The sequence below is a fragment of the Nanorana parkeri genome, unplaced genomic scaffold (genome assembly GCF_000935625.1).
Source record: "Nanorana parkeri isolate BGI_ZX_2015 unplaced genomic scaffold, ASM93562v1 scaffold483, whole genome shotgun sequence".
Classification (NCBI taxonomy): Eukaryota; Metazoa; Chordata; class Amphibia; order Anura; family Dicroglossidae; genus Nanorana; species Nanorana parkeri.
In genome coordinates this window covers 816,746-830,419 of record NW_017306751.1, presented here as the reverse complement: position 1 = coordinate 830,419, position 13,674 = coordinate 816,746, and the positions used below count along the sequence as shown (strand labels likewise).

Here is a 13,674-nt window from a genome sequence, read left to right as displayed (position 1 = left end):
TATATATATATATATATAATGTAGGCATGTGTTGCCTACAACATGATGCATAGGCAACTGTGTGATGTGTCTGGTAGTATTACTGCCCTAGACCATGGCTTATGGTGGCTATGTAAACCTTCTGACCCTAAAAGCAACTCGGAAGCACCTACGTGCATGCTTCATATGACTTGCTTCTGATAACCGTGTACATGAGCCCTGACAAATGCATACATGTGCAATATGCTTTATCATTACTTGATTTCTTTTTTTTGACACTCCTGTAAATAAAAAGTAAGCTTCACAGAGTTTAATGCACGTAGCAGGAAATTAAGTTGAACAGATAATGTCTACTTTCTATAGCATCTGACGACAAATCCACCATTTTATTCTATAGGGTCTTGGCATTCAGAAAATATATAATGTTGGGGGGTTTTACATCATTTTCAGGCCTAAAATGTGGAATATAACATGGGTGCAAAAATGGAAAAAAGGGCCTCAGTCTTGAAGGGGTTAAACACAATTAAGCTGGAAAAACCAGAGACCTCTATCATCCTAGGATGCTAGAGCAATGGGCACAAACTAATTGTAACTGGTACAGGTGCAGCTGCATTTTACAGTTGAACAAAGAATTCAACAGCTTATAACCTAATATTTAGTAGGTTTATTTTTATTTTTTTTACTACCAGAAAATTTTCCTTATTAAGGTCAGTCAAGAACACATGCACTCAGGCAGGTAAAGAACTGTTAGATGAGATAACATTCTAATTAAAGCTTGTGGTGAAAAATACAGATGGTACATATCGCTTGCTATGATTCAGCACCCTTTTGAACGTGGTGGAAGTGCAATGTCTCAGATCCTCAGCCCCATGCCACTCATCATTACTGGATGTGTGCTCTGATTGGGATGCAGAATGACAGGCACTCATCTGCAGGTCTGTACCTCAATAAATGCAGGTGGGGGAAAAAAAAGAAAAGTAGCAACAACACCTTTTATCAACCAGGTAGCCAGTCTCATTTTCAGATAATCTTGCATGCAAACCATATGTGGTGGGTGTGCCATGTTTTAGATCCATAGCCCCTGCACTCAATAATTACTGGTGCTCTGATTAGGATGCAGAGTGACAGGTACTCATCTTCATATATACTTTTTTTCAATGCAGTTGGGGAAACAATCGATGAGTAGCAATATTGGCCACCTACAAACATCTTTTATCAGCCAGGTAGCCCGCCTCATTTTCAGCAAATCAAACCCTAAGTGAAGGAAACTTATAATATATTGATGAACTTGAACAAGAGAATCAGATGAGCACATGTATTTATTTAGATACATCATAGGACTGAATGATAATATAGTAATAAAATACAAATAATAATATATTGGCTTTCTGCTATGTGCATTTCCTGTAGTCTGACACCCCTGTTATATGAGACTTCCAATGTCAGATATTGTAAAGTATACCTAGGGAAGGAAAGCATAATGATTTGGCTATCGGTTCCATAAAACTGCATTTAAATATGTTTATCAGTATTTATTTTAGGACTGAAATGGTTCACAAAAAGTAATTGAAGTTCTTTTTTTCATAGTCTGTCTGCATTATCAGTAAAATTGCATGGTACATGAACACTAGAGGGAGGCATCTGTTCAGGAAATTAGCTTGCTTTTATCTCTGGATATATGTTGGAATGCTGTATAAAGTTGCCAGCAAACATTTCTTGATCTAAGCTTCTACTTTCACTAATTATACACACATAATCTGCATTGAAAATATTACTTCAGTAAAAAAGGAATTTTGTGTAATAAAATTTTCAGCGGTATTTGTAAATGGAGATTTCAAAGTAATGTTTTACCATTCTTACCATAACGCAAATTATTTAGGTATTTAAACAGTTCAATGTGATGGTGGGGGGTAGTTGAAGTTTAAAACTTTTTTTCATTTATACCACACAGTGTGTGGTAATTTTTCTCTTTGATAACTATTAACTAACTGCAGATCTCATTATTTAATATTTGCTGCTATGGGAGATATGTACTGAGGCAGGAACTCGTTAAATGTTTGCAGCCTATGTCCGATTTGGAATTGTCTCCAGTATAGGCTAACTGGGTAACAAGCTTGATCACAAGGATCACCAACCACTACAGTCCATATATTTTGTTCTGCATTTGCCACTGTGAGCTCTGCAATAGGCTCAGGCATAATGGAGAAAGAAGAGGGGACATAGCCTCACTTTATGAAAAGGCCAGCTCCAGCCCTGAGCTCTGAGCCACCTTCCTTTTTAGTATGAGTACTACTTTCAGATCAAGGCATGCTCTCAGAAAATGGCAAGAGTCCATTCAGGCCGCATGTGGAAGGAAAATACCTTTTGTTCACAGCCTTTGCCACCATTTGTCTTCCATCTGATTGGGCGCAGACCTCTCATTACAGGTCAAGTGTGCTTCAGTTGCCAGCAATCATTTGTTGTATGTTGAACTGGCAGATTGCGTGGGTCAGGGGTGTTCTTATACTGCTGCTGTAGGCTAGTAACCTCCAGACAATACTGCCTTTGCTAATGGGTCTTTTAAAATGGAACTGGACAGCACTGCATAACAGGCTTCTTGAGAATAACATTGGCTATATGTGCAAATCCAAGATATAGGTGATGTAGTAATGGGCAAGTGAAAGAATGAAAAGTATTTAGGTTTTGGCCATAGAATAAGATATTCTATGACCTTTACCACTTCTAAACAATCTTGAACTTGTATAACCATGTATATTATTTTCATGTCAAATGGCACTTGCATAGTAATTTCATTTGTCACGGGTATGGATGATTTATGCACAATATAGCCATCACAAATTCAAGTAGTTTGCAAAGTATAGTAGTAGTTTTGTTTTTTTTTTTTTTTTGGTGGTGGGTGGGGGGGGGGGGGGGGGGCTGTACAACTTGTCTGCCCTGGGGCTCATGCTGGTGCATAGTGCCTCTTCTTTGGCTTTGGTCTAGGATGTGAGGAGACTAGAACATGCAATCTTATACATAGAAAAGCAGCTGCTTTTTTGGATTATGGTTGATACCAAGTAGCCTATTGACACAGAAATAAAGCCAGTTACAAGCTGCAATAAGTTTGACTACTGATGAGTTAGCAAGTGGATTATTTTCTGAAATAAAGTTTAAAAAAGTGGCCCACCAAAATGTCACTCTTAAAGGATATAGGTTGGTATTGTCCAAAAGTGTGTGCTTATTTTACAGAGGTAATAATGTAATTAACCAGGTTGTCATAAGTTTAAATTTTGTTCTTGCTAAAGAAATACACACGGCATTTTCTTTGGTTGATTCCACTTATATTCCCTTTTGGTTGGAGCTTTACATTTTCGTTCTAGCATTCCAATATCTAAATGTGTCATACTGCAGTGTTCATGCTAAATCTTGAGTGTATCCTTGTGTAAATTCAATAATAAATACAAAGAACAATTCAGAAATATACTTTGATATTCAGACAAGGATATCCCTCAATGTAGACTTTTTGGGGGTAATTGGTGTTTGAGTCATGAACTGCTGACATACATGCATGGAGCCCTTATACAATATAAGCTGTTATCGTTCATGTATTGCTAAATGATAGTTTACCTGTTTATGGTAACACTTGTTGTATAAGGGAATGGTACCCTCCAATGTAATTTTTTTTATTATTTACTATTCCTTTTCTCCCTCTTCTTTTGCTTCACTTGCATAAAAACCTCACCACAGACGCCTTTGCTGCTTCTCCTGGGGAAGCACCTGCAACACTAGATGGGGCTGCAGCTCCTTCCACCCCTGTCCCTGTTGCAGCGGCCCTTGATGCATGCTCTGGAAACGGTGGGTTTCATGTCTGCTACCTGTCATCTGTCAGCATGCCTTGTAATGACTTTACTTCTAGCTATCACGTATTCAGGCCATCCATGTTCCTATGTAGTTTGTATACTATGTGGCATTCTACTATGTCATAGTATTAGTATTTGTTTTCAATATGTCTTATGTTTGTGAAATGCTGAAACTAAGTGTATGAAGATTGTGTTGTGTACTATCCAGTCTTCTATGGCCATGTATAAAACGTTGTTTTGCAATGTAAATGATTACTTGATTCTCCTGAGGAGCACTAAGGTTAACTACTGCATGGGGTGTTTCTTAATTGAGTGCTCTTAGTTCCTGATCCTGTAGTTATTTAATTCTTAAATCCTTCCTAATTTATCCTTCTGTTCTCCACCTTTTTCTTTTATAAGACCCCTTTGCCCCATCCGAAGGTAGTGCAGAAGCTGCTCCTGAACTGGACCTTTTTGCTTTGAAGCCAGCTGAAAGCAGTACTCCTGTAGTTACCCCTACTACCAACACAGCTGCTGCTAGTGCTGCTGTCGCAACTACTCCTTCTCCTCTTCCTCCTACACCTGCTACAGCAGTTGCTCCTCCTCCTACTACTACTACAACTGCTACTACCACCGCTGCCACCGCATCTGCCAGCACTACCACAGCAACTGCTGCTGCTGCTCCTGCTCTAGATATCTTTGGTGGTAAATGTCTTTGGGTATTTTTTGTCTAGAGGTGAATTTTTGTTCGTTGTCAATTGTTTCTTGCTAGTTAGGGTTAACATTTTCATTTATGCTGTCTAGCCTCAATAATTGTCAAGACCATTTTGATAAAAAGTACAGCCATACCATGTAGAATTTCATACTTCTTTCTGCTTTGGTGTATATTTTTTCAGTTTTTTTTTCTTTTTCCCTGAAAGCTTTTTCCCAAAAGTGTCAACCTACAAACAAATCCTAATTGTAGTGTTCAAGGAACTTTCAAAGCAGATGATAATTAAAATAGCATTTCTAAGGGTTTTGACAGGCGCTGCAGACACAATTTAACAAATATGTTTTACTTTGAGAGCTACTCAAAATTTATTAAGATCCTCTTCACTTAAAATGTCAGTTCAATGTCAAATACTGAAATTTTTATCAAGATATATGTGCATGCTACAAAAGTGGCATTTCAGATTGGTCAGCTCATAGCTTAAAAACCCTGGTGGCTTGCTGATTAGATCAATTGCCAGCCAAATTTTTTTTTTTTTTTTTAAGTTTGCAGAGAATATTGATATATGCAGGTACAGGGAGAGCCAGAGAACGCATTCCTTTCAATATCCTCAACTTCAAAAGGAGTCAGAAACGTACACTCAGTGACTACTTTGTTAGGACCACTTCTCTAATACAGACAAAGTGGTGCACGTGGTCAACAATGCTGGATTATGGTGTGACATTCAGACCATACTCTGTTGGTATTATGAGGGCTAATATATCAAGGAAAAGTTTCTAACCAGTATATCACCACCACCTTCAGCCAGAACTGTGAATATAGAACAGGATGAGGATGGATTCATGTTGCATGTGCCAAACTTAAAATCGTTAATTTGTATATTATAACCGCAATCAAGATTCATCAGACCAGGCAACATGATTCTAAACTCCCATTGTCTGTTTTTGGTTAATCATTCCTCAGAGTAGCCACATTTTCCTGTCCTTGGCTAATAGTCCTCTGCCCATTCTCCAAGACTCGAAGATAACCTTTTGTATACCTAAGGTGTAAAAAATATTTGTATGGAATTTCCATCAGCTTGAACAGGTCTGCCAGTTTTCTTTGACCTCTCTCATTAAGAGGGTGTTTTTGTCCATGGATCTTCCATTTAGTAGAGGTTTGTGTTTTCAATCATTCTCAAACTTTATTAACCATAGTGGTTAAAATACTAGCAGGGCTATTCACTAAGGGGTGAAGAGTTTAGAGAAGGCAGGAGAAGTGAACAATCTAGGACAACATAGCAGAACTGGAAAGTGAGCTGAATTGGAGAATGTTTCTAAATCAGCTATGTTGTCCTAGATTATTCACTTCTCCTGCCTTCTCCAAACCCTTCACCCTTTTGTGAATAGTCCTGTAGGAGGTTAGAAGTGTCTGAGATTTATTTTTCATTTCAGGCACCTGAAATCCTTCCTGGCCATGTGTAATAGAATATCATAAATGATCATAGTTTTTTGTTAGATTGTTTAAACTAATAAAGCGGCCACTGAGTGTTTATTAGGATGCATTTTTGGACATCAGGAACATCTAATGCCACAAACACCTACAAGAATAACATTTAATAATAAAGTAATAATTTAGAATTACCTTAAAGGGTATGGGCTGTTCATTATTCGTGGCAGCCCAGCATGGAGCTTGCATACCCTTTTTCTCTTAAAGAACATGCCAGCACCTACTAAAAGAATAGGATGGAAAGGTTACACTAGGCTTATAAGTCAGTTCAAATGGCAAAAAGGAAAAAACTTGGCAGTGCATTGTCTGGCTGTTTCAGCACATGCGTTGTTTGCAAAATTGCGGTCTCAAGTTTACTTAATACAATCATTTTTTATTTTTCTTCATAATGCTATTGCAATAAGCTGGAACTTGAGCTGCTGTGTCTGGATTCATCTGTATGTTTTACTATACAAATGGAATCTGCTTTGTCACTGTTTTGTGCGTTTGTTGCATGCCTATTTCTTTATGATAAGAGATTGATCAATCATTGGAAGCTTTTTTTGGGAAATGTTTATATTAATAACATTACCTGTATTTGGTCTTAGATTTATTTGAGTCTGTTTCGGGAGTAGCTGCTGTTCCAAAGCCAGATGTTACGCCTAGCATAGACCTGTTTGGGACAGGTAACACATGACATCTCTCTCATTGACATTCTAAGCTTCATTATTTTTACTGCAGTTCTGATTTTCTCATTGCTTAAACTGACTTGGCTCTTGTTTCCTCTCGCTTTGGGAAGATGCTTTCTCATCCCCACCGCATGGGGCTTCTCCTGTGCCCGAGACTTCCCTCACTGGAGACCTCTTGTCTGGTGAGTGCTTTTCATACAAAGCACTTGAGTGATATTTAGGCCTTGTGGATGAGTTGCAGTTAACTATTCCTAAATAGCCTTGAAGTTCATTCATAATAAAAATAGAGAACAGAACTCAAGTGGCTAGTCAACTGTACATGTTGCTGATTGTTGTTAAGCAAGGCTGTGTCTTCTCAAGTTCTAAACAAGCTTTGCCTGCAGTAACATTTCATTACATTTGCATTGAGTATCATCTAATGCTCTAGATTTTTAGCTGCATGTGCCTAGTTCTTTTCTCATTTTAGCTTTTCTTTGACAGTATGTTATTGCAGCGTCTTGTGGGATTTGACTAATACAGTGTTATTTTGTAAGGACACATTTTTTGACTTGGCTACCTAATGTAATGATGTGTGGTAGTCCATGGAAATCCAAAATCACTGAACCTTCTCTTATCTTGAGAAAGTTATTTATTGATTTACAAATGAGGATAAGTGAACCTGGCCAAGTTTGGCACATCCAGCAGGAAATCCATGAACTCCCAATTTAGCGCCGAACTCCCAATTTAGCGCCGAACTCCCAATTTAGCGCCAAACTCCAGTAAACTATATGGGAAGTAAACCCGTCTAATTTTTTTGGCCTTTTTTTCAAGGCTAGTATGCAAGATTTTGTTAAAGGGCATGGGTAGCTTGGCACTGTCATGTGTGACCTATGCCAATGCAAAAAAATTGATTACCGTAGTGGAGAGAGGTTCTCTTCATTGGGCTTAAAGGGCAGCATTGAAAATACACAAATCCTTTAACAAGCTTGGGGGATGCCTAAAGTTGCACATGCTTTTACAAAACAAAATAACTTGGTTCTTTAAAAGTGACAGTAAAAAAAAGAGGGGGGAGAAAATAGTGTGGGCTTCCCAAAAAAATTACAGCAAGGCCCTTATACCAGACTGCATGCCTTTCAACATAGGGTGGGTACCTTGCAAGGAGGAGGGACAGGAAAGCCATTGTTGAAGAACAAAAGCCCACTTCCTGCCCCCTCCCCATGTCTGATGCACCAAGAGGATTTGGGTATTTGTGGTTGTAACTTATAAGTAACTGAAGGTCCCCATTATAGTAAAGGAGGCCCCAGGTATTACCCCCTCACCCTCAGGGAAATGGGTACAAGGTTAGTGTTATCAGTTACTGCCTCTAAATGACAGATCCCTAGAGCTACTGTAAAGTAAACGGCAATGATGTCTCCTGGGATCCCTGGCAGTTTGCTTATATACAGCAGTTGGAGATGTGTATTTAGTGGCGGTAGTGCTGTGGGGTAGCATCACCCCGTGCTGGGTGGTGGTGGTGGTAGGAAAACCTCATCATAAGGTGGATTGTCTTGGTTGATGAAGAATGCGGATGTCTTTATTTTCTTTTAACTCATTGTAGGAAAGGGTAAAGGGGTACTAATGTGCCCCCTGCATTTATTATCCTTGGAGGAGGTGAATATTTGGGGGGCCAGCTTTTATTATAAAGGGGGCTTTCAGATACCTGCAAGTCCCCCCCCCCCCCATTCCTGATTGGTCAGGAAGTCAGGCTGCCTAGCAACAAGTGAAGCCGGCTTCCTGGCCAATCAGGAGGCGGATCATGACTTGCCACTAGGCTGCCTAGCAACAAGTGAAGCCAGCTTCCTAACCAATCGGGAAGCTGGGCAGCAAATCATGCCCCACCTCCCGGCTTCCTGATTGGTCAGGAAGCTTTGGCAAGTGAAACCAGTGTTCTTTCGATAGAACGGCTTCCCAGTCCAGGCAATCAGGAAGCCGGGCAGCGGGTCATGATCCACCTCCCAAATTCTTGATAATTTGGGCACATGGCACCGGTATCGGTACACGGTATCATCGAGTACCGGAAAAAAAATCTCGGTACTCATACTTGATACCAAAAAACTGGTATAGGTGCATTCCCTACTTGGTGCACATGCTCTGCCTGCTGTCTGTTTGGAAGCTGACTTCCTCGTTTTAGACACCCCAAATTACTTTTTTCATCACTTGCAGGGGGGCTCCAACTGTTTCAGTGACACCTGCTCCCTCTCAACCTCCTATACGCCTCACATGTAATCTGCGTCCATTGCGGGGTGGGTCCAGCAGTGATGATTGATTGGAGTCCTAGCCCCTGCTAGTCAAGAAAGGTGAAAATCGAAAGAACGCATAACTGTAAATAAGCCACTTAAATTGTGTGTGTGTGTATACATATATCTGACCTCTCCCAGGAGAATAAGTACAGAGGTAGGTTAGTAACTGTTACCCATTCCCACAAAGGGTTACAAGTAAATAAAGTCACCCATAGTGTGATAAATGTTCCCTGATGCAAATCTATCATCAGCCATGTCGTCCAGTAATGTAGATCCATCATTCATTACAATAACCTGCTGTCTGACTATGTGTCCCTGACAACATGACTACCAGTCACCCGACGATGCTGCCTTGCCACACTACCATCGCTAAATGACAGATCTCTGCCGCTGCTGTGATGTAAAAAAAAACCAGCCCTGGGGATCCTGGGTAATGTCATTGAGAAAATATGTTCGTGACCATATTTGATAGTTGCATCTCCTGGTTTCCCCAGCTGTTTGTTCACATATTACAACCAGAAATTTGGGCTGGTCCAAACAGTTTTAGGGTTTTACCCAAATCTCATCCCTAGTTGCAGACTGCTACTGCTGTTTGAATAGTGTTGTGATATAAGCAAGGGATGCACAGATAACAGTTTAGATACCGGTGCCAATACTTGGCATTTTCACGCAAACTACTAAAAACTGTCAAATGACCCTAAACAAAAATGTATCGGTAATTGGTATCTGAGTACTTGGACAAGTATCGGTACTTGTACTAGGTCTGGAAAAAATAACGGTGTATCCCTAATATATAATAAATATATTTATCTCAAGTCATACATTAAAACAGGGATCCACAAATACCAGGAGCCCCATAGCCAATGCTCCTTAAAAATGCCTCCTAACTTCTGAGGTTTTTCTCTAGGTTAGTCTTGGAGCTGGAAAAGTATCTGTACTTGTACCAAGTACAGTACTTGGTATCTGTGCATCCCAAATATAAGCCTGTAGATGTACCACCCACTGTAGATAAACTGCAATAGACCAACAATATGCTTTGTCTACTGCATATTAAACACCTGCTCTTAAAATAACACTATACTCATGAGTTGAATCTTAAAAATGCTTTCAAGTACCCTATTAACACACAGGAACAAGCTTGGAGAGGTGACTACTTTACAACACACACAGGGACCATAGGGAACAAAAGTAGGCACTCTCCAGAAGGAATGACCGTGTCCATACCAATTCAGAGATAATTTGAAGATCTACAGTCAAGTGATACACAAATAGGCTACATTTATGTAGGTTGGGGTACTGGTATGAATTTTTAAGATTTAACGCCTAAGTTTAGTGTCACTTTAACATGCATTGCTAACAGGTCTTCAGGTTGTTGTTTGAGTACTCTAAAACCTTTAGCCTGGTTTTAGTTGCTGTCTGTGTACCTGACGGGAATGCGTTCCCCTCATTTCCTGTCTAGTGCATAACTGTATTTAGACCATTATTGTGAGGTGAACTTACAATTTTCTGGTGTGCAACCTTCTCCTACCCCTATAGCGAATCTGCTAAGAAACCAGTGACACTGTCGCTACCCCTTGTAGAAATTCTGTAGGACACAGGCAGCACAAAAAAAAAAACCAAAAAACAAAACTGGAATTATCCAAAAATAACAAAAATTGCCTGGTGGTCCTCCATGTTTTCTAGTTTCTCATATTCCATCACACCAACCCCTTTAACAATGTGTTTTATTTTAAAGTCCACCTGTTCCCAGACTACAGACATTAAAGTATTTTCATATTCTAAACATGCAGTAAAAGCACTTTAAAACATGCCCTTACCTCTCTAGCTGCACGTACTGTGAAGTAATTCACTTTCAAGATCACAACAAAGTCTCTTAAGTCTGCTTTTAGGTTCACACTAGCCTCACACAAAAAAAAACAGTGGGGTGCCTTTGTTTTTAACTTTATTGAAATTTTAAAGTGACATTTCATTAATTTATATGCACCACAGCACATCTGCAGTGTAAAAATGGACAGTAGCATCAGTTGAGCTCCAGGGCATTACGGAAAAATGTAACATGTCTGCTTTTTCCTCAACGCACTGCAACACACCTGAAGGCAGTGTTGCAGTGTGAACAGGGCACATGTTAAATGTGCCCTTGCAGTGACCTGATCAAGTGCCAAAAAACACTCATCACCGCACATGGTGTGAATGGGACCTCAGTGTTTCTACCACCTTAGAAACCCCTGCTGTTTGTATATTCGAAGACTGATAGGTTGCCAAAACTCTTCTCTTATGGAAAGAGCTGAGATTTCAAAGCCCCTATTGGGAACTTTGAAAATTAATTTCTCCCCAATGCTTACAGCTACGGAAGTGAATGAGAACTTGTAAAGTGGTCCTTTTAGAATATGTAAATACTTTAGTGTACATAATCTGAGCACAGGGTCACAATAAATTTACTTGTTTAAATGTATTGTAGTGATACAGACATTCTAGTCACCATATAGTTATAGTCACACTTGCAGAAGATGGGTTCTTCTTAGTAGCATACTCCTGCATACTATCTGTGCCTAGAATGTACCTGTATGGAAAATTTCCTACAAAATGCATAATGAGATTTGTGTTAAAGGTTTTTGTTTCTTTTGTACACTGCGAAGTTTTAACAAGCATTTTTGAATCCTTGTTTTGTAGTTACTTGACTACAGAAGGATTGTTTGCAGTATTGCTGATGTCTTTACAGACCAGTATATTCAGTGTTGTGACTAATGTTCTATAATCATTGTAGTGGACGCTTTTGCAGCTCCGTCCCCTGTGCCCACGGCTTCACCTGCAAAGATTGAGTCTTCCGCTGTGCTCGATTTATTTGGAGGTATTTCATGTTTAATTGACCACCACTTTTTGCTGAATCTTTTTTTAATGTATATACGCAATTGTGTACAGATTCCTCCAGAAAAGTGTTTTAACAATAGGATGTTGCTACTTAAAGGCCAATTCTACTTTTAAAATACCCAGTAGTGATTGGTCAAAGGGGGTGGTGGTGAAAGGGGGTATACGTTACACTTACCACTGTGTACCCTAAGCTATGATCTGTTTTAAAGAAAAAATCCAGGAACATTTTTAATGAACCCTTGCAGTGGGGTTACCGCTGTACTGCAAGGGTTAAGTGCTCATTTGTGGGAAAGGAGAAAACACTCCAAAAATATACTCAGAAGCTCAAGCCTGTCAGCTGTCACAGCCCTTCCTCCAGCTTGTCTCCTTCTCCGCCGTGCAATGGAATCTTCCTCGGCGTCCTCACAGCTATACACTGTGTATAATGGTGATGATTTAGGGGGCCTTTCGACCACTGCAGAGTGGGGGGAGAGACGTTGGAAGGACCGGTCTAAGAAGAAGGTGGCTCAGCTTCAGGTGAGTATAACTTTTTTTATTTATTTTTAATCTAGACACAAAGGAGCACTTACTCCTTGCAGTATGACTATAGCACCACTGCAAGGGTTAATAGTAAAAAAAACATCCTGGAGTTTTCCCATTAAAATACCAATATGATTGACCTTTTCAGGTCATGGGGTCTTTTAATGTATCTTGTCCAGTGTTGTATTTCTCCTGGACTTTCATAAAGTTGACAAATAGGATAGGAAAAAATGCAAGTGTTGACTGCACAGTGTGTCACTTTAACTAAAGGTTTCAAGTAACTGATCAGTGAATGAGAGGAATGTAACATGCAATATGTGAATCTTCCTCCCTCAACCAATCATCTTCATAGTTTGAAGGAAAGCTGTGAGGGTGGAAATATGGGAGCTGTATTTGTTGGGTAAGAACTTTTTTATCTTGCTTGCTGCCTGGAACAAGCATGCAGTGTCAGTACACCTGTATACATGTTCCAGGTTAGTGACTCCTAAAGTAACAATTGAAGCATACGAATGGTGGCACTGGAGCCTGTTCTACAAAAACAAATTGGCATTGATGGTGTCTATAATTCATCCTAACAGTTTCTTGTTAAAATGGATTGTTCAGAAGCTTTCCCACCTTTTTTTAAAACCTTTTTTTTTAGTTTTAAGTTTTTTTGGGGTAATTAAAGGAGAACTATGGGGTCAGGGCTTTTCCCCATAGTTCTCCTTACGGTAAGGGGAGGACACAAACTAGCCCCCTCCCGTCACCCTAAGCTCAGTATACCGTGAGCTACAGCTCGCGGTATACTGAGATGCCACAGCCGGAGCGGATCCCGACATCGATGTCGAGATCCGCACAGCTGCGTGAGTGACAGCTGGCTCTGCCTATCTAGAGGCAGAGCCAGCTGTACCCCTCCCCCGTCTGTTCCGCCAGTCAGCGCTGGTGGATCGGGAGGGGGGAATCCATCCCCTCCCCTGTCACGGCAGAGAGCCGTGACAGGATCGAGAAGTGAGCGAACATCGGCATGTGTTTGCTCACCTCCCGATCTACTGAGCCGACCTGTGACAGTCTCATTGTCACAGGTCGGCTAGAACTATGAGGTGAGTGAAAAGCACTCACCTCATAGTTCTCCTTTTTAAGGAAGGGTTTTTTTTTGTCTTCCACTGGAGGCATTTGCCTTTACTTACTGTTCCGAAGATGCAACATGAATTGAGAGAAAGTTTCTACAAATGGTGTAATCCCATTTGAAATTGTTGTCTCCAGAGCAGATGTCCTTGTAGAAGATTTTCCCTCACCTTTTGTTTCATTGACAGCTGTAAAAATGTAGGTTTCCTATCACTTTTTAATGTTTCTCTACTTAACGGGGGGGGGGGGGGGGGGGGGGGGGG

The 13,674-nt window shown here is 40.2% G+C and overlaps 1 protein-coding gene across 8 annotated transcripts in view; it reads left to right on the top strand.

Moving 5' to 3' along the window:
- The window catches only part of SNAP91 (synaptosome associated protein 91), a 100,156-nt gene that overhangs the window by 72,456 nt on the left and 14,026 nt on the right, over nucleotides 1-13,674 (top strand). For 5 of the 8 annotated variants that reach the window (XM_018560872.1, XM_018560873.1, XM_018560874.1 and 2 more), the window contains 5 exons: nucleotides 3,706-3,813; nucleotides 4,218-4,502; nucleotides 6,582-6,659; nucleotides 6,773-6,844; nucleotides 11,685-11,768. In XM_018560872.1, the coding sequence (XP_018416374.1) occupies nucleotides 3,706-3,813; nucleotides 4,218-4,502; nucleotides 6,582-6,659; nucleotides 6,773-6,844; nucleotides 11,685-11,768 (627 nt within the window). The remainder of the gene's footprint in view (nucleotides 1-3,705; nucleotides 3,814-4,217; nucleotides 4,503-6,581; nucleotides 6,660-6,772; nucleotides 6,845-11,684; nucleotides 11,769-13,674) is intronic. The other 3 variants (XM_018560876.1, XM_018560875.1, XM_018560877.1) reach the window with 3 other exon arrangements.